Source organism: Falco naumanni, chromosome 6 (assembly GCF_017639655.2).
Source record: "Falco naumanni isolate bFalNau1 chromosome 6, bFalNau1.pat, whole genome shotgun sequence".
NCBI lineage: Eukaryota > Metazoa > Chordata > Aves > Falconiformes > Falconidae > Falco > Falco naumanni.
Window position 1 is genome coordinate 51,517,274 of NC_054059.1, and position 27,198 is coordinate 51,544,471.

The following is a 27,198-nucleotide window of genomic DNA, read 5'->3' on the forward strand; positions in this document are numbered from 1 at the left end:
TGAACAGGACTTCTGTTTTGCAAGGGGATGTGTTGCACCCTCACACATCCTTTTAATACAGCAGTCTTCAAAATGACTACATCAAAGCTTCACTTCAATTGACACTGAAAATCTGTTTACACTCTGCCCTTTCACAGTTAAGGTGACTAAAGTAAGTCTCTCTATAAAGAGCAGATGTAAGAAAGCAGTCAAGAGAAGAAGGGGGGAAAGAAGAACCCACACCATTAGCTGTCTGGTATTTATTACTTTTTAATACAGAGAAGTCACAACAAAATATTCTCTACCAACACACGCAAATGATATCATAACCAATTATAATTTCATCAACATTCATTTGCTATGTACATATTCTTCCATCTGCAAAAGTGCAATCCAAGAATGTCTCAACAAGAAACTTTTATGGACAAGTATATTTTTGAGGGGTTTTCTCACCAGTGACCTTAACAACAACATTTGTCCTCAGTTACCTGGTACAGCAAAATAAAGAGTAAATGGGGGGTGGGGGGGGTGGGGTGGAGAAAAAAGAAAAAAAAAAAAGAGAGAAACTGGGTTAGATGCCTCCCTTGTAGGAATATTCCCTATTTTTGCAGCTAAATTATGAATACTCTGCTCACTACTGGAGAAGTTAATGCAAATAGACTATAGGATAGTCTATGGGCTGGCTACAGAACACTGTAGTTGTAATAACTCCGCAGCATTCGGCAGAACAAGAATCTCACGCTGTTCACCTTGGTAAATGTCAAATTACACATCAGCATGTAAAAGATGTCCATTGTATTAGTTATGGTTATCAAAATTTACTTTTAAACATCCTACTGATGGATGAATTCATTTTTACACATCCAAAATATGAAGAGTCTAAATACAAGCCTCTCCTATGGAAAGGAGTTAACTACTGGAAAGAAAAGCATTTGCACATGCAACTCCTATTACCATCACAAGGAGTATCGTGCACTTAAGGACAGTAAAATGAACCTCTAAATCCAGAGGATTGTATTCTCATTTACAAAACATATTTCAGGCACAATTTAATCTGACCACAGGCCAGATTAGAACACACAGAATCAGAAAACTGAAAGGTAATGAAGAATAAACTTTAGCAAAGCAAGCAGCTCCCTAGCTAGGGAAATCATTTCCCCTTTGATACGTTTCAAAGCTCATGACTACTTCCAATGCATGATTGATCGTCAAGACAGAAAGCAAAGTAACTGCGGTCTAGTTTAACCTCTGAAGTAGCCATTAGGTCCCAAAGAAGTCACCTCTGCCCTTCTACTTACGCAAAGCCCCAGCTGAAACTCTCCTGGCCAAAGGGTGAGCCTGACTGCTTGACAGGGATCTGATGCATGGTGCAGAAAATACCACATTTTGCAGTAACCCAAGACCAGTTTTCAGTACCAGCAAGAAGCAGGGAAAGCATTCTCTACAAATTAGGGACAATTTACTTTGGAGTGAAAGTTCACAGGAATCTTTCTGTAGCCCAGCTGGTTTCCATCAAGGATCATTTTTACAGTGCTACAAGTGCTGCTAGTCTCCAGTTGAGAGATGTGTTTTGCAAGAAAATAGGCATCTCCTCAAGCAATACATAAGACTCACTTAACAGCAGAACTAGAAAGAAAAGCTGATGGAGAACTGAATTGTTTTCTTGGATATATTTGTACGTAACTCCTTGTCACTGTTAAGACTGTAAATAAGCTTCCCCCTTCCCATTTTCTCAGTCTGCTACATTCTTGGTTTTGACTTGAATATACTGTACCACCTTTCATAAACTTGTGTTTTTAAAGTTGGCCAAATTCCTTTTCTCCATGTCTACTCATTCTTGATTGTCATACATACATGTCTGGAGAGGCATCTAAGTACTTAGAGAACAGAAGTATAAATTAAGCTACTCTAAGGAAAGCAAATGAGCAAGTCTTTAGAAGGACTCCAGATCCCACTTCTCGCCTCCCATGTGCGCTGTACGGTGAGTGACAGCTCCCCTCGCCAAGTGCATGATAAGCAGGTACACAGCACCATGTAGCTTATGTGGGAATTAACACCCTAGACTCAGGGCACGAGTGATGGCCACTCAAGTCCAAACACTACAGTAACAGATGTATCCTTTAATTTTTCTCATTGTAGGACCTTTGTCTTTGCTGTGTGATTTCCAGCTGCTGGAACAGCCTAGCCGTTGTCTGTCTGGTCTGGTTCTCACGGTACTGCCAAGCAATGGAACTCCAAACCTTGTTAGCCACCCTAACTCCATCAAGTTACTCAACACATCATCAAAACTGAAGGGCTCATCCTCCCTAAGGAGTTAATTCAAATTATAATTTGATTTTTCTCCGTAAGGGAAGCCTACACTGCACAGCTAACCAGGTTTTATCTGCTAGACACCTTCCTCCAGCTCAGGCAGGCCTAGGGCGGCGCCTGCTCCTATGGGCAATGGTTACAGCGCTGGTCCCCCTGCAACTGGGCTTCGTGTAACTTGGTTTGTGGTAGCCATGCCAGGACAGTGTTAGAAGTCTCTCAAAGTCCTTCCCATAACACTCCCTGAAAAGGAAACAGGCTTTATCAAAACTGTCACAAACAGGGAACAACTGCACAAAACCCCAAGGATGTGCTCCAGACCCAAAACCAAGCCCAGGTGCGATGACAGAAGGAGGGGAGCATCAGTGATAAAAGCTACACCACAGCCTGCTGACACCGTTGTTCGGACCAGCAGCAGATCACCAGTGTAACTGTATGAGACAGATAGTCCAGATGTGAAAACCATTAACGTGAGCTGCCTGGCCTCTAAGGACATTACCACTCCAGTCAGCAAGTCACCTGTGCCACAGAAGCCCTCTGTGCAGCTTGAGTATTACTCAAAGTGTGGCTAATGCTAAAAGTAGCTAATTCTGCAGTGAAGACAGTCAGGAAATAAAATTGTGAACTTGGCATTTTTATGGACAAAGAAATATGGATATTCAGTTCCAGTTCTATGTGCACATTAATTTCTTATTCATACTCATAATTCTCAGTCCAGCATATGAAACAGTTTTTTGGCTTCTGACTTTTTGTTTTCTTTCCCAGGGTGGCAGAGTATCAGGACCATTTTCAAGATCATGATTTCAACAGATAAACTTGTAAAAGATTCTAATTTGGAAAAACAAAAAAACTTCAGAAGAAACAAATACCTCATACACAGAAACAAAACCCACATCTGTTGAGTGGACAAACACTCCATAAATAAATTATGGAGAAAAGCAAAAAAACCAAACCTCCCCTAAATCTCAACTGGCTTGAGAAACTAAGCAAAAGATTAATGATCTATTTTAAAATTTTTATTTAAGGAAGGGAGAACTGGGAACCAAGAATCAACAACTGCAGGGTCCACAGGGCCAAGCCCTCTGATACAAATTCACTGCCTAATGCATAGTCTATTATGTACAGCACAGAGGCATGTAGAAAGTAAATATGCTAAAAGTTTGCTTTCTTAAACGTCTTTAGACTTTAAAAAACTTCTTTAAATTAAAGTTTTTAGATCCTGGGCTTAATGCAATTTTGAAAGACAAAGGTGCAGTAATTAATTGTTTTAAAAAGTGATGCCATGTTTCGTACTCAGTACCTCTCAGCTCTTACAGGTCTGATGGTCCAGATCCCTCTTCGTGGTCCTCCCTCCACACCAGTCACACCAGTCCGCAGTAGGCAGCAAAGCCTCAGCCCCACCAGACACATACAAACACATCCCCATGCAGCTCAGCCTGTTCCTTCTGCAAAATGTCTGTGAAGAAAATACCTTTAAATAAAGCATTTTAAGATCTCCGGCTTGTTTTGGTATGAACAGATGACCCGGCTGGGTGCACAACAGCCCCGGTGGAAGCAGCACTATCGCCGTACGGTCCGTCAGTGAGCGCAATGCACAGCAAACACACACGGCAGGAAGACGCTATGCCAAAAAAACCCTCACTCATTTCAAGACTGCATTTTCTGGCATACATTTACATTCACTTGTCACGATACCTTAGTTTACCCCGCCTCGGGAAATCTGAAAGCAAGGCTGCTGAGGTGACTGGTGCGTGGGGCCAGCTCCTGTGCCCGTGGGAACTGATGCAAAAGGCTGAATGGATTAAACAGTAACAGGACAGTTTCTTTCCAAGGGGTTCCCATTTCCACCATGCTGGAGGGACAACAACCCTACACAATTACCCATTTTCCAATTGGACATATTCCTCTGTCCTGTATGTCTCCCCACCTTTCTTATAAACTGCATTACAATTATACAAAAAATAAAACCGAATCATTTTTAGCTGAACCTTACCCCACACTCGGGATATATTCAAAGGCCATTAAATTGGCTCGCCTCCAACCTTCACAGAGAACTTGTCAGGAGGATTCTGTTTTTAACAACATGTATATATACATATTAATATGTACACAGACAAAGAAGCTGCTCTTTCAGTTAGAAAAGAAATTAAATTTCATCACAGAATGAATCCTATAAAAAGATATGTATTAAAGTTGAAATACCCATAAAATAGCTATTACTAAAGCAAAGCTTTCGTCAATAAGCCTCCAAAACTTTAAATGAAGAAAATGGCTTCACGAAGTGGTAGTCTAGATTTCCACAGTGAGGACACTGCTGGACGTTGCTGTATTCAGAGAAATACTGCATGCCAATCCGTACATCTATTACTGGTTTCCCACAGTGCTTACAGTTCAGTCGAGCCTGTAAAAAACACAGAAACAAACAAAAACACCCTTTTGAAATAACCAAACTCGCCTCTGCAAAAGCTGGTGCCACATTGCAGCCCCCTGCCCTGCCCTCCCAGCAGGAGAAGGGGTAAATCAGGGAACTGGCAGTGATGGGATCTGCTGGTGAGGACATTCCTCACCTGGGCTGGTAACTCGCAGGCATACACGATGTTTTTCCCATGAAATACCACCACCAAGTTCTGAAGAGTAGGTTGCCTCCCACTCTGACTGACAGGAGGCAGAGGATTTCAGAGTTTATATACGCAATTTATTGTTTTGTGTTGCTTAATCGCTGAACCGATTCCTCGATCCCCAGCACAAGGAGTGCCGTCTCAGAAAATCATTAGTGAAGCCCCAAAGCGAAGCGAGAAATTCTACATTTTCGCCATGCAATTCAACCATTTAGGTTGATCTTTGAACATGATCTGTCTATGAAATATATCAGCGTTTTAATCTTTTGGCTTAACAAACGTATAAATCGATCTACTTTGTCAGCATGGCATGGTATTGCATCAGTTTAATTGCCTATTTAAACATTTATAATACATATCAGGTTATACAAACCGAACACCACTTCAAGCACACAAACTATTCTAAAAAACCCAACTGACAAAGGACCAGCATCAACTGGGTGGATATAAGAAATAATTAAAGGTAAAGTGTAAGAACAGACAGAGCTATTAATGTTCAGCAGCAACAAAAAACAGTAAGTCTTCAGAAAAAATCTAGCTGAGCAACCCAGCCCATTGGATTTTAAGAAAGCAACTGGTGGTGTGAAAGCTCAGTAGGGCGTTTGAAATACTCAGGAGAAGTAGAAGGGATTTGAGATCATAAAGGAGTTTAAGAGCAAAGGTGGCAAATGAGCAGCGAGTGTGTGACCTGTACCACAGCTTAACCTCACTGCCCAATATGTTAATGAAAGCCTCAGCTCTTCACTGAAAAGAACAGTTATTTTCTTTGCCAAGCTGGATTAAAGGAATTTTCCTGGGACAGGGATGGCAAAAAATTATTGAAGTACTGTTACTGTTGAGACGACTCAAAAAGAAACAAACCACCAGCTCCACAGGCATCTTCTCTGCTTGAAAAGTAGAATTTCTAAGTAGTAACAGCCTAGTAGGGTTTGGATTTGTATGATTTTCTTAACCAAAGTGGCATTTCCCCCTTGCCACTGTCCAGCACATCAGCTAGATGCTAGTAATCTGACAGTGGCTGCAGTTCATTATCCTACATGCACATTTGTGATGGATTATTAAATATTTTGAAATTAAGTATGAAATTATTCAAAATAAAATTAGCAAGGCAATTTAGAGTTAAATTACATACCATATTTAAATGTCATTCCTCTGTATGCACAGAATCATCTGTAACAATCATGGTGAAACAATAATGCGTATTATCTGGCAATCACAGTCACTGGCAGCTAATGATTTCATACTCAGTTCTATTACTTACCATGTACTGTCACACTGTCCATTAATCATATAATTAAGGATCTTGTATAATGAGACCTTAATTCTTGTCTTGTACGTTCTACGGAAGCAATTCAAATTTAAATTTGCTGGCTTTTACAGAGCTAGCAAGTCAGCATCAGTGTTTTATCTTTAAAAGTCCCCATTTTTTAGAAAAAATTACAATCTCAAGAGGCTCTAAATTTGGAGGTAATATCTCTGTCTTTAGTCGTAATTGTTACCAATGTCACTTTAACCATCAGCAGCAATACCACTTGTCTTTTGAGCAACGTATTTTGGTAAATATGTTTAATTTAAAATAAAATGGCATTTCACATATTGACAAAACTGTATTTTAGATTGCTCTTAAGCATGCACATTACCATGAACTGATCACACTTTGAATGAGTGCATCTCTGTGATGCTCACATCCTAAGCCAGTAACAACAAATGCGTGTCCGAAGGCAACAGCCCGCTCCTGAGCATCCCAAGCAGATCACTGAGCCATTCCCAGATGAATGCTTTTTCCATGGCTGTCTAACCCCATCTGCACAACTAAAGTACTCTGCCCATCACATGGACAATTCTCTTGGATGCTGATGATCCTGCTGCATCAGGCACATGTCTGCTCTGGAGTAACCCCAGGCCTTGGATACATCTCACCCAATGTAAAGCTCAGGTGAACATTTAATGAAAACTATGCTGCTTCAGGCTGTGGTGGAGTACCATCACCAGAGCCAGTCACAGCAAAGATTAAGGAGAGCTGGGTAATCTCCAAGCACAAAGACACTTTAGCCCTTTCTGTTCCCTTGGCTTTTTTTGCTTCAATTTTCTCACAACAAAACACAATTCAAGCACTAAAAGAAACTTGAATACATGAAACATCTGCTCAAAATGTGCAGTTGTTATTAAAATACTACTGGAATTATATCTGATGTCAAACATACTTGCTATAGTGACCATCAGATTTAATCGGGAATGCATTTAAAGGGGCTTTATTTTAAAACATAGGTATTAACCACTGATCATTGCACTGGCTTTTGTCTAGCAATAGGCCACTCTGCCTCATAAGTTAAGACAAAGGGACAGGGAATCAGTCAGCTTTCTTGTATTGCGCTCATAGGTACAGGCTGGAAAAGAAAGATGGAAGAAGGGCAGGGAAAAGAGATACTCAAAGCTTGGCTTTATGTATCATCAGTTGGAATTTCACCTTATGAGTCTTATTTACATATGGTACTAACCTGACAACAGGGAGATGCTGCCAGAATATCGTAGGTATACATAGTTCCCAGCTGATGCCAGCTTCCATCCCATCGGGACTTGCACTTAATGCAGATAATTTTGTGAACCCCTTCTAAGCAGTCTACACAAACAGCATAGAGGTGCATAAGCCTTCCTGTGGACAGGAAAGACATTTCTTAAGGAGACTAGAACAGAAGATTAAAACAGACATTTCCTGCAATGCGTTATCTGCCCTTTAGTGATACAAATCACACCTTATAATTATTTTTGTTTGTTTTTTAAAAAGCTGAGTGATAAAGTAAAAAAATGTTTCCCTACAGGAAATACACAAGGCTTGACTGAAGCAATTTTCCATGGATGCAAAACTTAGGAATTAGTCATCATCCTGCCCACTCTCCCTTCCTTGATTTGCTGGTAGACTTTAGCAAATTATTTTGTAAAGGGAGATACTGAAGCTCCATGAAGAGATGCCAGGTTAACCTGTATGAGCAGCTGCAGTGTTTCCAAAACCAAGACTGTGCCCTAGCTTCATCCCCACCTGACAGAAGATGTGGAGAAGTGTTGAAGTTTATTAGCACTCCGGGTACAGATTCATTTAACAACTTGCCAAAATCTTCCAGCAAAGAGGGAACTAAAACCTAGTATTCCTCATGGAAACAAGCAACAGGCAGAAGAGCAATTTTCTTTCATGTACTTTTTCCTGACAGTTCGTTAACAGTATGTTTAAAAACATTACATATGACACATACCCGGACTTTAACATGCCATTCAGAACTACAAATCTATCAAGCTCTATCACGACCTTAGGCTCTGTATGCACAAGGACTTTCAAAACCTGAATTATATTGACTTCCATAAAAATAAGTGGCTCAGACTTGAAAATGAAATATTTTCTCCACATAAATGTGACTAAACTCAACAATGCAAAATCCAAGATGCAAATTTCACACAAAATGAAAAGCTCTACACAAATTACAAAGATCTGGCATCTAGATTGTGCCCCATTTGTAGTGAGCGAATTGATTTGTAGTTTGTCAGCTATTAGAAGTGGGCTGACACAGAGTACTAATACTGTAATATACCATACTTTTCACTGCTATGTAAGACAAAGTTAAGCAGTAGTGCAGTTACGGACCAGCTACAAAACAGGACTGCATATAATACGTGTTTATTTCGGATTTCAATTTGTGCTCTTTAGCGTCGAAGTACTGAAACATCACAACCTGTAATTTAATCAACACACACATCTCGTGACTCTTCTAGATGGAAGTGAATAAAATATTAACTATTCGTGATTAGTCCATACCGGACACTTTCAAAATCAACAGCTGGGGGTTTAACTTGTTTTGGTTTTTAAGCAAACTGTTTTAGAAAAATGAGATTCTTCTTAAAATATATATACAAAATATTTTTGCTAGTATGAGCTGGTAAAGATTAAGTTATTCCACATTGGCATGTCTGACCCTAGAAAATGTGATGAGACTAAAGTGCAAAAACAATAAACTCTGTTCCTAAAGGGAACACTCAAGATTGGAGACGTTCAAATAAGTCCACGCACAGAAGTTTTGTGTTGTGCACAAAGATAAAATAACTTTGCCCATCTAAAGTTCTGCACTGTTCCCACACATTAAAATACTGCACTCTCCTACTGCTTAATTTTCAGGATCCTTGTTATACAGGAAACGAGGCATCTGATATCTTAAAACATGCCTGAAATAAAAGAAGTAATTTTCTGTTCTGAAGAGAAAATAACACCTTGGAACAGCATCGTGTAAGCTTAATTTCATTTGAAAGAGTACTTCTGATAATAAACCATTTTACCCAGGACAAGGAGGTAAAAAAATTAACAATTAATTATTCATGGCATCTTGTCTGAGCAAGTTTTTCAGATATATCATCCAATGGGTAAGGAACACTTAATTGAAAAAAAAAATAAAATCACAGTTTCATTCTTAGTGGCAAATGTTAACAAGTGATGAGTTTCACTATTACTAAACCAGCTATTAGTACTGATAAAATCACAAGCGCACTGTGCCTCCCCACCAAAGCCAATAAGCACTGTTCTCCCACATAGGTATATTCTGTTTATCCTGGAGCTTTTTTCACTTGTGTATTTGCCTATCACTTTTTCTGCTTAAAGTACATTAGGCAAGACAGAAACAATAATGTTAGCTTGAATAGTTTAGTGACTTAGTGCCATGATTTAAGGAAAAGAAAAAAAATAAATACAAAGTTTGTTGAGCAAAGGAATGTTACATAACACATATTATGACCATGCATGGGATATAACAAATTTTATTGAAGGAGGTAAACTTAAATGTCAAAATACCTCTTGTAAATGCCTTCCCAACACACTTTTCAACATAGAATTATATGTTTTTGAACACCAAATTAGAAATACTTTCTCAGACTTCCATTAGCCACGCTGGCTGCCAGCAGGCTGCAGGACAGGCATGTTTTGCTGTGTATCACTCTGATCACTCAGTTTGGGGCACAGCTTTCAGAAAGAGCTCATCCTAGCCCACATCCATTTGTTTCTCTAGGAGGAGAAAAGCAATATACGCCTTGGTCTGAACTCAGCTCAGAGCTGGGTCATGATCAGGATGCAGTCCAAACAGGTGGGAGTTTGGAAATAAGTCTAAAACCCTTGCTACACCACTGCTACTTCAATCTACCGTACTAAAAGCTTACTTTTACTACATCCAACCTCTCAGGCTGGTGTTAACATAGGCCAGACTACAGCCCCTTCTGTATAAAAATAAATAAATAAATAAATAGTTTGCTGTGAACAAAACTGATATTCTCTAGTCTGAAAGCAGATGAGAGGCACCTCACCTCACCTGTGGTACAAACATAACTTTCACCCATGCTGCAGTACAGCATGCTTAAATTTAAAAGGTTATTTAAAAGATTGATGCATATCTTGGAGTAAAGCTCGCAACAGATCAATCAGCACACGCACACTGCAGAACAGATTGGCTGGAAAACCTTGCCATGGTCTACCTAGAAACCAGATGAGAAATCTCTTAGCTGTAAACCCAAACACAAGGCATGGATCTTCCTATATGGCATTTGCTTTTTGTAATTCCTTGTAAGTGTTTCAATCTGCTCCACATGATCAATTTGGACGTGACTTCAAGCTTTACAGAACTGCTTAAAAATGCAGAATTAGGATGAAAATCTATAATGGGAGGGACAGGGCACAGAAGGCAGTTCCATCATTTAATGAAACCTAGCATGACTGACAGACAACCTGTACCTTGAAGGTGACAGGGAACATCATATTCAATCTCATCGTGTCTCGATGGGCTAAGGAACAGGGTCCCGTCCACCAGCGGAAACTGTTCAAACACTGGCAGCGCCCTATGGCATAGCGCACAGTTTACAACGTTCCTGTGGCTGGCACTAAGAGCAGCAAGGATGAACTTCCGAAGGTCCTCCCCTTGGCCCACCTGGGCATCGTCTTCCATCCGCACGTGGAAAGTATTCAATTTATGCCTGGGGATGTGAGTAAGCAGCTCAGATAGATCAAGCCTTCTCAAAAACTGCACAGGGGCATCGAAGTGTCCTGATCTATGTGCTTGCAAGCCAGCTGCCCCATAATCAAAATGCGCGTTCCTGAACATGCCTCCACTAGCCATGTTCTTCTTATGGGGCTCCAGGTGAATGGCGTTCTTCAAAAACTCTCCTAAGTATCGTGAGGAACGAGGGCCGCTGAAATGTGTGGGGGCAAGAATGGAGTAGCCAGTGGGTGGAGACTGGCCAGGAGAGACACAAGGTGAACGCACGGTGTAGCTGCCACCCATGACACCCTTCTCCTGGGAGTTCTGCCTGTCCATTGAGTGCCTTCGCTGGAGGTCATTACTCAAGCCTTTCTGCGGCTTGTTGGCCAGCCTGCCTTTTTTGGCCTCCTCTGCTGACTCTGCCATTGACCTTCCCATACTCTTCTCCAACACTGATTTTTTCTTCTTATCATCCTGCATCCGCTTCACCTGGTACCAGTCAGTGTCCTTCTTCAAATGACCCTGCCCACACCGACAGGAGCAAAAGCGAAAAGCCAGGTCATATCCCTTCTTTGTCCACATGTTTTGGCGACACTGCTTTTCGTTCCAGCTCCTGGCTCTGCCAATGCAATTGAACTGGACAAGAATGCTGCTTTCCCACTCATAGAAGCACTGAAGGTGCATCCAAGTGCTGTATGGACAATGCTCGTTGTTGCATATAACCTTCTGGTAGTCATCCTTCTCCAGGTCCACTGGCCTTCCAAAGCTACAGATCAGTGGAGTAGCACAAGGGGCTTCTGTGGAAGATAAAACGGATACATTAATAACTTAATGGCCCGCTAATTGCAATACTTCTTTAAATACTGTGCCAAATAGGCAGGTAAGCTATTACTCATGATCCGTATTATCAAAGGGCCCACAAGCACTAGAACTCTGGGTCAAGGCAAAAAGCAGTCTTTGCCAAAAAAAGTTAAGTACATGAAAGGAGATACGGAAATGAAAGAATAAAGAAACAAAACGACATTACAGTTTGTTTAATATTCAAAGTCAAAGCACCTCAGAAGCATCAGCCCTCCTCAAGGGTTTGCGGATACTGTTGCAAGGCCTTAAGAAGTAAGGAGAAAGCTTTGTGGATGCTTCTGGAGGGCTGCTTTGAAGCCTGAGGGGCAACATGGGGGGAATACACAGAGATGTTTGTTTGAAAAATAAGTATAGGCTACAGAGCCTGGCTTTGCAATCACAGAGAGAGGCAGGAGTCGATCTTTTCTTTAGGACTGAGCAAGACACAACAGCTAGGGAGAAAAGAAGGAAGCAGAGGCCTTTGAAAAGCAAGACAAACAGCTTATGTTCCTATTACAGAAAGAAGGGCTGTCATTACATTGCTGAGGCAAAGGTAGACTATACCACCATCACCGACCTCCCGGATAGCTAAATTTCACAAACCAGTTTTGCAACACAGGTTAAAAAAACCGAACGCCACATGGTCTTTTTATCAGCAAAGTAGCAGCCTTTGCTATATCCTTGAGCAAAGAACAGTTTATTTCAATTCTCTCCCTGAAACATCAACTTCTACACAAAAATGCTCTACAAAAAGTATTCTGCATTTATGGACCAATATCACCTCCCTCACCAAAGTACCACAGAGCACATACGACTCATGTTTCTGGCTGCTCAGTTGCAGCTGGGAGGCACAGAAAGGACAGGAAATTTTCAGCTGCAGTTTCTATTGGATCTTAAAGAGTTTCTAATCATGAAGTTTTTAGATGCTTACTCAAGTATTACAAATATTTCTCCTCTGTATTTCTGACTTCCTACTTCCTCCACTTCACCAAAAAACACTGCTCCAACAGGGCTGGCAGGCTGCCTTTTAACCTCTGCACTGCTGTATCCAAATACTAGCAGGCTTCTTCAGGGTCCTCCATGGTCAAGTCCTGTCTCATTCCACATGAAACAGAGCAAATGGTCCCCTGCAGTTCCCCAGTCTCAGCCAGGGGTCCAGGACTTGCAAAAGAAGTACACCAAGCCTTGTGGAGAGAGACTGCCATGATCCAGGGTTGGGTTTTTTTTTTTTCTTAGAACTTCAAATTTCTATCTTATAAGCACGGAAAAAACCACCACTCGATTGCATTGCTTTTAATCCCATTCTTGTCGCTACTAGCACAAATAATACAACATCATATGCGGTGGGACGATAGGTGTAACACTGCTACATTTACTTTTACTCAAGACTCTCAGTAACAGGCACACTACCTACCACCACCTGTCCTACAGCAGTAATAGACCAGATGCTTTACAACAACAGACCTTTGCCATGCTAGTGGTTTTGCCTCTTCCCAACAAGTTTTTGTTAAAAGGCTATAAACAAACCACTGGACAAAACCTTCAAGGTTATCTTCAGTAAATTCAAGATTACGGTAGCTCTTAAGACTTACTCATCCAGAAGAGCCGGGCACAAAGAGCATGAGAAGATTTTCCTGAGCCATTCCCTAGAAAATGCCACAACCTTCACCTCATTTCTCTGCCTCCGTTTCTATGCCAGAAGCGGCACAGTTGCAAGGAGAATTTTCTGCAATACCTTTCCTTCAGGGACTGGCCTACAAATGGCAAGCAAAGCACATTCCCAAAAACTTTCTCTTAAATCAAACAAAAGCCTATTTCATTTCAAAATATGGACTTGTTCAGTCATTAAAAGCAAGTTACCAAATTGGGGAGAACGGAGGTAAGAGAAGCTTTCCCTAGAGACTCTTTGGAGAGCTCCTTCTATACATGTGACACCTATATTCTTACTAGTTGTCTCCGAGAAGTCTCTGAAAAGCCCACTAAGAACATGCAGGTTTTGAGATGTCTTTGAGAAGCATTAATTTCACTGGCTAACGATGACTAATTTCTCTCCACGTTTTTCACTGTGTATTATTGAGCATAACATTGCTGGCCAAGAGCAAAAAACTTACCTGCTCTGAAACAAAATCTGTCAGTTTACCAGTTCAGAGAGTTCCCCCACCCATTCTCCCAGATTTCAATTCCAGTCACACTATGCCACACCAAGCATCTCTACAAAGTTTTTTTTAATTGTCAATTATTCTTTCATCATATTTAGGGTCTGAAAGTATAGTCTGCAATTATAGCATCCTTATACAATTTATCTCAGAGAAGTCAGTTAAACTGAAACCATTAAAGCCAAACCATCAAAAGTCAGATGTGCAGCAAGATACCAGAGGTACCGATACAAACAGTTCTCACTTACGCATTTCCTTTATTCATCTATTTTGGTACATATTCCTTTCCACCACTGCCAGGAGGCAGGAAGAAAGAACATGCCAAAAATCCACTTATGCTCCCCCTGTGTTTCAGAGTGTAAATGTTCTAGCAGTCACAGGTATAATTATAGCTGACAGCCGAGAAAGTTGCTATACAGACAAGTCTAGAGATCTCCACTTTAGAACAAAGACTCTACACTTGTTCCTCCACACTGGCATAGTTAACCAACTGAGTAAGAAAAGTGTTTCCTTAATTAACCTCTGAACATGTTTTTTGGTTTGGATGCAAAAAAATCCGATCTCTAGCCCCCTGAGAAGTTTACAGCCTCTTAATTATGTGGACAAAAAATGAAATTGATAAATAAGTGGCTGAAATACAGAAAAAAATACCACAGCCTGTGTACTCCACAGAGCTTGTCTACAATTGATACTGATCATGTATTGGGTGTCTCAAGGCTTTTGTAAAGGTGACTTGCCATAGATTTTCCCCCTTTTTCCTGGTTGGTCAATGGAAGGACTAGGGAATGGGATCTTCTCCAGCGTCTCCTCAAGAACTTATAGATATCAGATTACCTGGGAAGCATCCCACACAGTGTAACTATGAGCAAGAAAAAGCTTCAAGTTTTGGACAGAGACACCTTTTTCAGCACTCAAATTAACTACTTGACTACAAACTTTTCAGACATTCCCTCATCTGATCTTCTACCTACTCGGTGCGAATTGGCTGGTCACACAATCACCGTAGCAAAAGCAGGTCTAGGGCAGCTGGAAGAAAGCAGCAGAGTGAACAAGAGCCTTCCCCCATGCAAGGCTCCACTGAATCGTTGAATGGTGTCACTGGGATTGTTTTGGAAAACATCATTGCTAAGAGGAGAAGCTGGTCCCTACTCATCTGACATTTCACTACTGTCATTGTAGTAGCACAGGGAATACTCTAGAAAACCCAGAGGTGTCTCTGCCACGTGGCCATGCCCACAGAAAGGTTAATCCCATGCCAGTCAAAACACCAGCTTTCAATGACACAGGTTTGTTATCAGCGAAGTCTGCTGATGTGGAGAAGGCCTTGATAAAAACGCTGCAGTATTTCCACAACAGAAACTGAAGAGCCCATCAAGGCTAATGCAAGTTGTCTCACTAGAGACTTCTGCCGCTTCTGTAGTGTTGTTGTACTTTAACCTCAGCCGGCAGCAAAGCACCGCGCAGCCATCCGCCACCCCCACTTGGGGTGGGCAGGAGAATCAGGAAAAGGTTTACAACTCATAGGTTGAGATAAAAACAATTTAACAATTGAAATAAAACATAAAATCGTAATAATAACAACAACTGTAATAAGAAGGAGAGAGGAATAGAACCCAAAAGGAAAAAAACACCAGGTAATGCACAACACAACTGCTCACCACCTGCTGACTGATGCCCAGCCAGTCCCTGAGCAGCCATCGGTAGGCCCCAGCCAACTCCTCCCCAATTACATATGGAACATGATGTCCCATGGTATGGAATATCCCTTTGGCTAGTTCGGGCCAGCTCTCCTGGCTGTGTCCTGCCCCATTTCTTGTGTCACTCCAGCCCTCTCACTGGCAAGGGCCGAGAAACTGAAAAGTCCTTGGCTTGGCATAAAGATTACCCAGCAACAACTGAAATCATCAGTGTGTTATCAACACTATCCTCATACTAAATCCAAAACAGCACTGTACCAGCTACTGAAAACTAACTCTATCCCAGCCAAAACCAGGTCAAGTATCCTTGTATTTAACACAGCAGAAAACTCCACTACCTGAAAAGCACACAAAAACCTCAAGCCAACATTTGATTCTGCCCAGTATTTCAAATTCCAGCAGGTCTATCCATACAAGATAGACTGTGCAGGACTGAACATCCCTTGCAGACTTCTCTCCATTCCTGTCTCCTGCCAAACATAATCATGCCACATGTTCCTACATAAAGAATAAATAAGAAATGGAAAACAAAGCTATTTTTTGTGCAACTTGCCCAAGTCACAGCAATATATATGCCTTAAGAGCAAAAGAGACAGCATTCAGATCACTTAGTATGGGAGCCACATTAGCAAATGTGAAGAGCTCTTCCCATCAATTCAGACCCTTGGAAGTGCTCTGGGTTATTTAATCATCATTTTACAAATGAGACAAAACACTTATTACAGAATTACAAAACTTTAAAAATTTTTGTTATCAAGCCCTTCTATTTCCCATTAATTAGAAATGCATTTTGAGATTATTCTTCACAAATTCAGAGCTAGAATCATCACCTTAATGTCTTCATGGTAATAGTACAATGATTACTGTCAAGAAAGACAATAAAGGGGAGTAAACAGAAATTCACATGGCCAAAGTACCCATCCACACCTGCAGCCCCAAGCTGGTTTGTCACCTAAATATAATATCCTTCCAAGTAGCTAATAGCACAATGGATTTCTGGTTTCCACAGCCATGAAACTGAACTTCAGGAAAAATGAAAGATTACCAGGTATCACAGCAGCATACATGCTCCCAGCAGACCCTTCTAAAAGAATGCCTAAATGACCCTCTATTTTACCTCTCAGTTTCAAGATAGTTTTCACAGCCTAAGAGAACAAAACCAGGCAGCATGCAGTTTTCTGTGGCAGAAAAGCTTCAACATTTAGACCAAGTGCACGGCTGTAACAGACAAGCTGCCAGGTTGCAACTACAATTGCACACTGCTTCTTTCAAAAAGTTATTCTTTCTGTGGAAACATAAATGTCTTCTCATATTCCACTGTAGCGATTTTGATCAGCAATTCTGAAAAAAGTGGCAAGGGGTAGCACATGTCCTCTAAAACAGAAATAACATACAACATTCCCAACAAATGTTCATTTAAGCAAAGATAGCTCATGGTTTAAACAAGATTATGTTTTATGTCTGATGGACTACCATAAGATTAACCATTCTTTCAAAAACAAGACCATGACAGAAGACTGCAAGGAAGCTGGTTTGGGTGTGCAGCTTTTTCTCAGTTTTTCCATTCAGGTTTACAAACATCAATAAAAGCCAGGAATATAAACAGACAGCTGAGATTAATTTCCTTCAACAAAAAACCAGTTTCTACCTTTCAATAAAAAAGAAAGAGGGTCTATGAAGACTACCCTTCCCATTTCATGACCCAGATGAAAGCAGCAGAACAACAGCTGCCTGAGGAACTTCCCTCTGGTGAAGTAAATGGAGGAGAATGTTGTTTACTTCTGTTTACACACCCATCATAAAACCAAAGATGCACCCAGCAAGCCAAATGCAATGACTCCGTGGCTTCAGTTTCATGACTGCTCTCATTTGTTCCAAGTCCTCAATGCAGATGCCTAAAGCAAAATTTGCTCTTCCCCTGCCACATTCCCACATTATCCATTGTGTTAAGCACCAGTTTTTCAGTCAGTGGACAGAAACAGATAATTATTTCCTGTACTCATCAGCGTAGGTTTCAGCTTGCCACACAGACTTGCAAACACTGGTAAAGCTCAAGGGAGGTGTTAAACATGTGAGGCTGGGGGCAGAGGAGAGAGAAGCATGGCAGCTGTTGGAAAAGGCAGCTCTACTGTCATCTTAAAACAACCGCAGGCGACAGTAGGTTGCTATGGATGCGGAAAAAGAAATTATCAAAGAAAAGGTAAGGGTTTGGCACTGTATTGGCTGCAAGACACTTACTGTGGCTTGATTTTGGTCTACTGTTACTCTAGCATCTCATAATCTATGCCAAGGACATTTCCTAGTGCATTACCTAGGCCAGAAAGGTACCTGTGGGACACATACTTTGCAAATTAAGCACTTTAACTTCTACCATGACTTTGCCATGAACAGTGCTCTCTTCACAACGCTACACAGCTTGGAATTGTTCACTCTGCCAGCTTGAACCAGAGCTGAGTCATTTCTGTGGAAGGCTACTCCCTACCAACCATCTGCATGAATCTTCTGAATTTCCTCTGCCATCAGCGTAGCTTTATTTTAATTGAAGTCATACAATATTATTGTGCTAATACTGTAATGCAGCTGTAGAAAATAAACCACCGCAACAACAACAAAACAGACTGAACAGAAAACTTGTATTAATTGTCCAATGTGTTTGCTTTGGTGAACCTTGGAATACAATATAATATTCGAAAGATTGCCAAGACATGACAAAATGGTATTGCCATATGCATAACTGGTTAAACAGTACAAATAATACAGCAATACAGAAATGATCAGCCACCTTCCTCAGAGCCTGAATGCAGCAAGAATGCAATGGGAAAAAAATGTTTCACTAGTGGATCCAAAAGGCAGGCTTGGATCTCCAGCGCAGCAACAACAAGCAACAGCCGACAAACAGTATGAGAAGACTTTCAAAACAGCTCCACTCATGACTTATATTGATAACACTCACTTGACAATGACGGATGTCTCTCCAAAACTCCTTAAGCAATCTTTGCAGACTGATCAAGATGAAAGTTTCCAGCCGTTCTTCAGAAGGGAGGGGAAAAAACAAGACAGCAACTAGACCAGTAAGCCACCTAAAACAGAGGCATTCTTCTGCGTCATGAGACTCCCTTTTACATTCTTGGAAAGGGAAGCCAATGCTGGCAGTCCGTCTTCAGTGAGCAATAGACAGAGCTCAGGCTGGTAGGACACCCAGTGCAGACCCACCTGAATCACCCTCTGAGAGCCACTGACTCCAGACAATGCCTCATCGCAACGGAAGCCTAGCTGATAGCTTTCCACATGTAAGCACCTACCTACTGACACTTAGATACTGATCTGGAGCTCAATCCCACCCCAGGACCAAGTAGCTGCAGTCAGTATTTACGCTTAGAAGGGACTTGAGAACAAAGCCGAAAGCAGCCCAGCTCTCCTTGGCATGCTAACCCCGTGTGCAAGATGTCACTATTAGGTGAGCAGTCAGATGAAGTCATCACCTTCCTCTAGAAAAGATTCCAGGTAATTTGGAGCTGCTAAACCTGAGTTCACCTGGGAATTCAGATGACGGGACTCCTGGAGGGCTCAGTAGGTGCTAGAACCATCTCCATGCACTCCACTTTGGCTGACTTCACGCTTGGCCTCCAAGGGAGTCTCTTCACAAAAAAAACACCAGAAGACCAGAAAGGCCTAGTAACTACACAGCAGTGGGAATGTGCCAGGGAAATCGTGAAAGCTTAACTCACACCTGCCACATTACCACCTTCTAACTTACAGCACAGTCAGAGCTCACGCCTGTTTATGAAACCAGCAATTAGCATGTGATACAAAGTCAGTTACCTGTGGCTCTTATTCAACCACCCACTCCCAGCTCAGCCATCACCTTACCAAAGTCAGTCAGAAAGTCAAAAGTAAAACAGCACAAACTAAGAAGGACAGGCGCCTGCATGCGCACAAGTTTTGTGGTTTGCTTACACAGCCATCTGTGCTCCAGGCTGGACCAACTGCCTACGCCGCTGAAACCCATCATGAGAATTCACACGGTCCTGCAGAAGTCACTATAATCTGTACAGTTATTTAGCCAGCTTCTTTTCATTTAATACCTGCCATCCAAACACAGAGAACAACTCAATCACCAGCTCTGGCTTTCGCTTAGGATGTACAGACCCTCTCTGCATAGGAGAAATCTTGTCCTGGCTTGTGCTGTGAGACCCTCAACCCAGCTGAAAATGTCACCAGTTCACCATACAAAGGAGAACAGGCCTGAGCCCCACCTGTATCAGCATGAAGACAACTAATGCCAATGCACTTCTGATACTCCCGTGTGAATTCTGAGTTGGCTTAACCAGGTCAGGCAGTAACTGGTCCTCCAAGCCACAAGCAATCATGCCAGGGCCAGGAAGAGTCCTTGCACTCCTCAGCACAGGGTGGATTTTTCTGGTGACCTCTACCACGGTGATGTAGAAATTAGTGACTATCTCAATACCGGTGGGCATTAACGTGTTTTGAACACTGGCTGTTGCTTTGTCTGCACATGAGTCATCCTCACAGAAAAGCATTTCCACGATTAAATTCTCTCCCTGTAGCTTTCCAATAGCTTTTAATACCCTGAAATGTTACAGAAAAGTAACCGTGGTGCCTCAAGAAACAGACGTCCTGACAACTAAAGCAGACTCTAATGTCCCTGCCCCCAAGTTTTCAGCAGCAAGTTCCAACTCCTGCTGGGAATAAAGAGGTAACTGGCAAGCAGTAGATGCCCTAATAGCCGGCACAGATGTAAACACCGCAGGCTGGACTTGACCAGATGAAGAGCCAGCTAGCCACCAGATCCAGTCCAAAAGCACAAGAAGGGAAGAGAAAAAGGAGAAAAGGTTGAACCAAGTGGTATCAGCACCTCTTTTAGTTTGGAGTCTAGGGATGTTTGTGTCATTGGTCTATCCTTCCCAAGTTTCAATATGACAGACAGTATTTTTATTTCCCCTGCTAAAGGCTAAAGATGCTGGTAGAAGCTCAGTGGGAAATGAGAGATGCAGTCACCCTAGCTGCAGTACCCAACATCTCTGCAAGATAGCAGCTCCTGACTGTGGAGCTGTCTGTTCAAATAGACATCTCCCTCACGATGCTGTGCTGGCTCCCAGCCCTGCCCGTGTGCCATCTCTGGCATCTGTGCAGTACACAGAGACCTCAACGTACACTGCTCCCAGAATGGGTATCGGTAGCCCAGAAGCAGCGATGGGGAGTGCCAGGCACAGTTGATAGCCAGGCTCTGACTGAAGCCATCTCCTCTCCCAGCAGGCATTCAAGACATGAACAACAGCAATATCCCTCTCAAGCCCTGGAAGGAGAACAGATAGACTCTGCCATTGCAGGACAGACAGAGAAAAGAGATAAAGTGAATGCATTCAAGATAAATGTCACTAAAGTCTACGGGGAAATTCCAGCGCTCCACTCAAAATCCCACAAGCTTTCAAAATGGAATTACCCACTCCAGTGACTAGATTACTCCTTCAAGAGGCCTCTTTGAAACGATCAGAATTTCTATCAAAACTATTTAAAGAAAGCCCATGCCCTACTAATGCTGTTGTAATTTAGACACCTTGAAGATTAGCTGGAGCATATTTTACCCTGAGCTGAATCAAGTTTTACCACTGTTTTTTTGCTCACATATGCTGCAGGAAGAAAAGCAGAGAAGGATGCACATCTGCCAGTCAACACGGTACTTCAACATCAAAGGATGTCTCAATATGCAAGGCTGTAAGCAAGGCTGAAGAAAACTTACAAGTATCTCCAAAGACTAGAAATCATCCTGTCACTACTTGTTAGATCACTGGGCAGAAGGTACAGGATGAGTACAGACAAAATAAAGCAACCAGTTCAAAAACTGTATTTCCTCATATGAAACCTAACAAACATCAAGACTAGCCCTTACTCATGCAAGTGCCTCACTTGAGCAAATGACTAACCACATGACCACAGAATGCCGTCAGGGCACTGATAACATTTTGATAGCAAGTAACTGTTAAAAAAAAATATTAAATGGGTGTGTAGTTGCTTGCATGAAAGGATAGTATTTATAGTATTGAATAATACTATAGACATTACACCATTTGCAAAGATTTGCAGAACATGAATTGCATTTGCTACAAAAGCATGGAATTAGATAGTTTTAAAAATCGTCAAACTAACACGAAAGTCCTTTCAAACCCTATTCGCATTGACAGAGACAGTGAAATTTGCATTCAATTGATTTCCGCAGTTAGAAGAACTCAATGGAATTATGAAATGATTTTCCTTTAGAAAATTAATAGGTATTAAATTTTGTAGTCACTGTAACAGAATAGAAACTTAATTTTCCAGGTGGTCTCACTGGTATCAATGGGACTCCCTCAAGCTAAGTAAAAAGAAGGTGCCAATACTCAACATCACTAGAGTGCCAGACTGGAACTGGATGTTATATGCAGCAGGAAACATTTGACAGCAATTATTAATCCTTGCTTAAATACCACAGCAATTCATGCTCTAAAAATACATTTTTAAATTAAATATTGCACTGACGATTTTTCTGGCCCTCTTTAACTATCCCACCTCCAGAGTATAATCATTTTTTTTTTCCAAATCTTAATTGCTGGCCAGTCACAGCTTTCAATACATTAGTCACTGTTGATTTTCTTCTTCATACATTGGTCCTACATTAGCATTTTTATTTGAAAGCAAATCACTCTTACATATTTGTGAAACCCAGGTGAAGAGTGGGCAAAAGCACAGCTGGCCATTTTAAATCCTGGTAACTACAGACAAGTTCAGAAGCTGCCACATGCGGTGGGCACTGCTCGCACAACGCCTCGGCTGCTATGGCAGGAACTCCACCCCTGGAAAACCACGCTTCAGTGTGGTTTATCAAAAGAATGTTTATCAATATGGTGATAGGTGCTTTATATATATAAATATATGTATTATATAAATATAAACCTACAGCAACCACCTCCACCAGCTCCCCCACAGCTATTTTACTCCTGAAGGACTCTCATGCCCATAGATCCTGTACAAATCTGATCTCTGACAACTCACCGACTCACCAGCTCTACCACTTTTGCAGTTTATGCACTCACGTATGCCCAAGGGGAAGAAGTATGGTCTTAAAACAACCAGTCAATACACTGTAAGACAGTAATTTAGAGACAGCTATGCCGTATTTTTCTTACTCTAATTTATCTGGTTATAATGAACCCCATGTTAAAGGGGAAAACCACAGATAAGGAGAGCCAGCTTCTCCTTTTCTCTCATCTTAACACCAACACTGGAGAGATGAGAGTGACAACAACAAGGGGATGAAGCAGCAAGACGCTAAGATACTGACCGTCAAGGGGAGGAAGAGGACTTCAGTCTACTGGACAATGAGACCAAGAATGGAAACAAGGCAAAGAAAATGGATGGAAGAAAGAATTTTAGGGTAAGAAGCAACTATATGTGCAGACCAGAGTGAGAAGTTTCTAGGATGAAGGGATAAAACAGCTGGAGCTGACAGTGTAAAAGTGCCTAGGCTCAGCGAGGCAGAAACAGAGAAGGAATCTGCCACTCAGAGCCCTGAGATCTGAAGTAAACCCTGTGGATTTTCCTCTTCCACTGCTCAGGGCAAAGTATTCACAAAATGCCTTGTCCCCTCACACTCCTCACAGATGAAGGTAACCAACCACTGCCATTGGGAATGCTGGTGATCAGTAAGTGCAGAATCCCATGGAGCTGCTGGTATAATTTTACATGATGACAGCTCAGATTATGCAGTTTGGTTAAGAAAAGTAACGCAGCAAATTAGCTGGAAAACTGAAAAATTATTAGGAATATCATTCAACCACTCTGAAGACAGGGAATCTTAAGAAATGAGGCTTGCTGTGACACTGCATTTCAGTTTCCCTGTGCACTGCAATACCGTTAAATTAGTCCACCCACCCCACCCCACCCCATGATGTGTGCCTCATTCAATGCAGAAAATGGATGCACTTTAGTCAGGAAAGACTAATTTATCATGTATAGAATTCCTGCTTGGTCTGATGGGAGAGACAGGAAAGGAAGGCACAGCTACAGAACGTGAATCCTCCTTGTGGGCATCATCCCAATACCTGCTGAAAAGTTACAGTGCACGACAGAAAAACCATCACATCTGGTCAGTGGTTACGCTCTCCACCCTAGGGGTCTAGAACCCTTCAATTGCAGTTTGAGCTCTGAACACGTAAGAATTAAACCACCACCAAAAAAAGCATAAACAGATGCCCTCTTGGGGCAGGGGAAAAAAATCACCCTACGTTTCTCAGTCATCATGCCAAAAACTGACTGACACTTTGAGGGAAAATTGTGCAGGGATTGAAGGTAAATCTGTTGAAATGTAAAAGGGAACAACATCTTTCCACTGTAAAAGGGTGCTATAACGACAGCTCTGTATTACATGGCACTGCTAGTCAGAGCTGCACAGAGAAGCCCAGAGGAAATAAAAAATTCTGTTTCATTACACTGTGTGGATGGGGGGAAGAAACAATATGTGGACCACATAATGAACTGTGAAGACTTCAAAAAAAAAATATCTGAACGACCATCCCTTCCCTGAGTGAATCAGGGTCCTGATGGGACCGCGTAATTAGTGTCTCACACTGACATCATGATGCAAAGCCAAGGTTTGCACAGACAATCTTAAATTTGCAATTATTGTATCTGCTGCTTTCATCTCTCCATAATTCTGTCTTGTCACATTAAAGAAAGAAACCAGGTTATGCCATTATGATCATCTACCACTTTTCCAGGGTAAAGATGGGACAGTAGGAGAGCAAGAACACCAGACACACACAAATTATTCTAGAACAGCATATAGTGACAACACAGGAGAGGGGAGCGAGCCCAGGGATGAGGGACCCGCAGGACCAGTGGGCCTGGGCAGCACGAGTTGCAGCATGCAGCTGCATGCTGCAAAAGCAGCACAGCTAAGGGCTTCCCTGTACCCAGCACACTTAATCCGCAGCCCAGATAGTCTCCCATGAATAATCGAGAGTTGACTGTGTACAGCAGAACTCTATTAACCTCACAACTCACTGCAGCAGGCTGCGTCCTCCCTAAACTGCTTAGTGATCAAGTAACTGTAAGTGCATGGCCTCTTACAAATGCCTTGAGTCTAGTAATGGGATACCTGCCTCCATGGCCCCGGCTGCACTACATAGCTTCATTTCAGATTCATCGGTTTTGAAGACTTGAGGGAATCCATTATCAACATCTAATCTTTTCCTTGCACGTAAGAGCTGGATTCCCTGCTCAGCAGCACAACAGGAGCAGTTTCTCCTTTCATCTCCTGAACCAAAACTGTTGAAAGCTTTGGATTTATTGGTGAGAATACAATTTACGAAACTTCCAGCTCAGGACCATCTGATGGGCAGTAACCGATGTAAAATAAAGCTAGCAACCAGACCTACTCCTCTAGCCTTTATGACGATCTGAAATAAAAGACAGGACTAGAAGCAATGAACCTGTCAAGGCAAAGATCAGGTGTGCTGGTCCGGCACTTAGAGCAGATGTGGAAGGCAATGCTGTACCTCTGTTGGGTGGGGTGGGGGGGATTTGACAAAAGAGTCAAGGGTGTTTCTGACCACTGAAGTCATTTGGAAGCAGGGAGAGAGACAATAAAGGAGCATCTCAGGTCAGCTCCCGGAAAGGCAGCCTCAACTTCCAAGGAAGCTGGCCAGCACTGAGGAAGGCTATGTACGGTACCCGGAACACACAGTCTTTGAGCTGAACACTGACAACCTGTCCAGCTAGCAAGCCGCACTGCTTCCAGTGCTCACTAGCATCACCTTCAGTGGCATCTGCACAAGGAACAACACTTCATTATTCCCATGCAAAACAGCCACACTAGAAATGCACCTCTGCTTTCACTTGGACTTGTGTGAAAAAATTCGGGAACGTTGTTTCTCCCCACCTCAAAAACTAAACAAAATCCAACAGAGTCACACACCAGGACACTGCCTGCAAAGTGGATGTCACATATCACTACACTGAAGTCATGATAAAAAGGCTCTAGAAATTCACTAACCCCTGCTAATCTTCCTTCTTCTTCCCCCTTGTTCAATCACTCAGAACAAATAGCCAAAAAAAAAAAAAGAAAAAAAAAAAAAAAAGAGGAAACCAACCCAAAAGGAAATTCTAAGCATTCTCCATGATTCTCTGGAGTAAGTAGTATTCTTATAAAAGCAGCCTGGCAAAGACCTTGTGAGCTGAAGTGACTCGTAATTAATGGCTAATATTGCTAAAGAAAGTTTCCATTAAATAATACATGGGAATCAGACATCTTGAAAACCAAAGTACAATTCTTGGAACTACCTTTGGCGAACAGCGGCCAGGCAAAACTACTGCCACAAAGTATAAAAGCAGTTGTAGCTGCCCTCCCACTTTTTCCAAAGCATGGAGAGTAAAAAGCTCCAGTCCAACTTGGGAGGGGAAAAGAAGTCAAGCGCAGGGACCCCGTGCCGCAGTTCGCAAATCCAGCAGCAGAGCCAAGATGTGGGGGTTCTCTGCTTAGCAAAAGGTGTAATAAAATCCTAGCCTACCTCTAGATTTAGCCCGAAATATCATTTAGCAGCAAGACTATTTCCCAGCAGGGAGAGCAGTGCAAGTTTCTGTAAGAAACACCTCACCAAAATCGCTCCGAACCAAAAGCCGACCGTCCAACCGAAGGCGGCATAAAATGGTTGATGGAAAGTGAGTACACCGCCCGGCAAACCCAGCTGCTGTGAGACGCCAGAGAACACGGACCGAGAAGTAAGACTCCATTTTTAATTGTGCCGAAATAAAGTCGGGGTTTTTCAACTAAGCACCGAAGGCGCCGGGACGCGGCCGCCGCCGGCGGGCGCTGCCCCCCGCCGGGGATGCGCTCTGCCCCGCGGCCGCGCTCCCGCCCGGGCGGCGCCCCCCGCCTGCCCGCGGCCTCGGCGGCAGCACCGCCGCCGCGCAGGCCCGCGCCCTCCGGCGGGTCACCGGGCGGGGACACCCCGCAGAGCAGCCCCGCCGCGCATTTCGGGGGGACTCCGGCGGTGGTGGCGGCACCATCCGCGCAAGACCCCGGGCGGCGCCCGCCCTCTACCCTCCTCCTCCTCCTCCCCCGGACCCGCCACCGCACCCGGGCACACGCCCGCGCACCCCCTCTCGCCGGGCGCTCCCCCGCCCCGCCGCGGCCCCCCCGCGCCGCCCCCCCCGCCCGCCGCTCGTCGCCTGCGCCACGGCGGGCCGCGGAAGGCGCTGGGGCCCGGGCCGCCGCTCACCGCTCTTGACGTCTCCGGGCGCCGCGCCGCCCGCGGCCGCCGCGCCGCCCGCTCCGCCGCCCGCCCCGCCGCCGCCGCCCGCCGCCGCCGCTCCGGCTCCGCCGCCCGCCGCGGCGCCGCCGCCCGCTGCCGCCGCGGCGCCGCCGCCCGCCGCCGCCCCGTTCTCCTGCTCGTCGCCGCTGCTGTTGGCGCGCTTGTTCTTTTTGCCCTTGCCGCCCTTCTGGTTCGGCATCGCGGGCCCGACCGCCGCCGCGGCGGGGCGGGCGGCGGCGGCTGCGGAAGGCGCGGCCGCCGCTACCTCCGGCTCATGGCGGGGCCGCGGC

The 27,198-nt window shown here is 43.2% G+C and overlaps 1 protein-coding gene across 2 annotated transcripts; it reads right to left on the bottom strand.

The window, feature by feature from the left end:
- Positions 1 to 224: 224 nt before the first annotated feature.
- On the bottom strand, positions 225 to 27,198 carry HECA (hdc homolog, cell cycle regulator). Of its 2 annotated transcripts, XR_005828371.1 has the most exons (5): positions 26,876 to 27,198; positions 10,663 to 11,703; positions 7,403 to 7,557; positions 3,587 to 4,687; positions 225 to 467 (listed from the first exon to the last, which is right to left on the bottom strand). XR_005828371.1 is itself a non-coding variant. In XM_040597443.1 (4 exons), exons 1-4 carry the CDS (start codon positions 27,105 to 27,107, stop codon positions 4,523 to 4,525), a joined length of 1,593 nt encoding a protein of 530 aa, XP_040453377.1. In that variant the 5' UTR covers positions 27,108 to 27,198; the 3' UTR covers positions 225 to 4,522. The 2 variants fall into 2 exon arrangements, 1 of the variants encoding a protein (XP_040453377.1); XM_040597443.1 differs by having other exon boundaries at positions 225 to 4,687.

What these genes read in the sequence shown, in the direction of transcription:
- HECA (XM_040597443.1), bottom strand. Translation starts at nt 27,107, where the DNA reads ATGCCGAACCAGAAGGGCGGCAAGGGCAAAAAGAACAAGCGCGCCAAC. An exon ending in GCCCGGAGACGTCAAGAGCG is followed by an intron (nt 11,704 to 26,875) that starts GTGAGCGGCGGC and finishes TATCTTCCACAG; the next exon opens with AAGCCCCTTGTGCTACTCCA. An exon ending in TGTTCCCTGTCACCTTCAAG is followed by an intron (nt 7,558 to 10,662) that starts GTACAGGTTGTC and finishes TCCTGTCCACAG; the next exon opens with GAAGGCTTATGCACCTCTAT.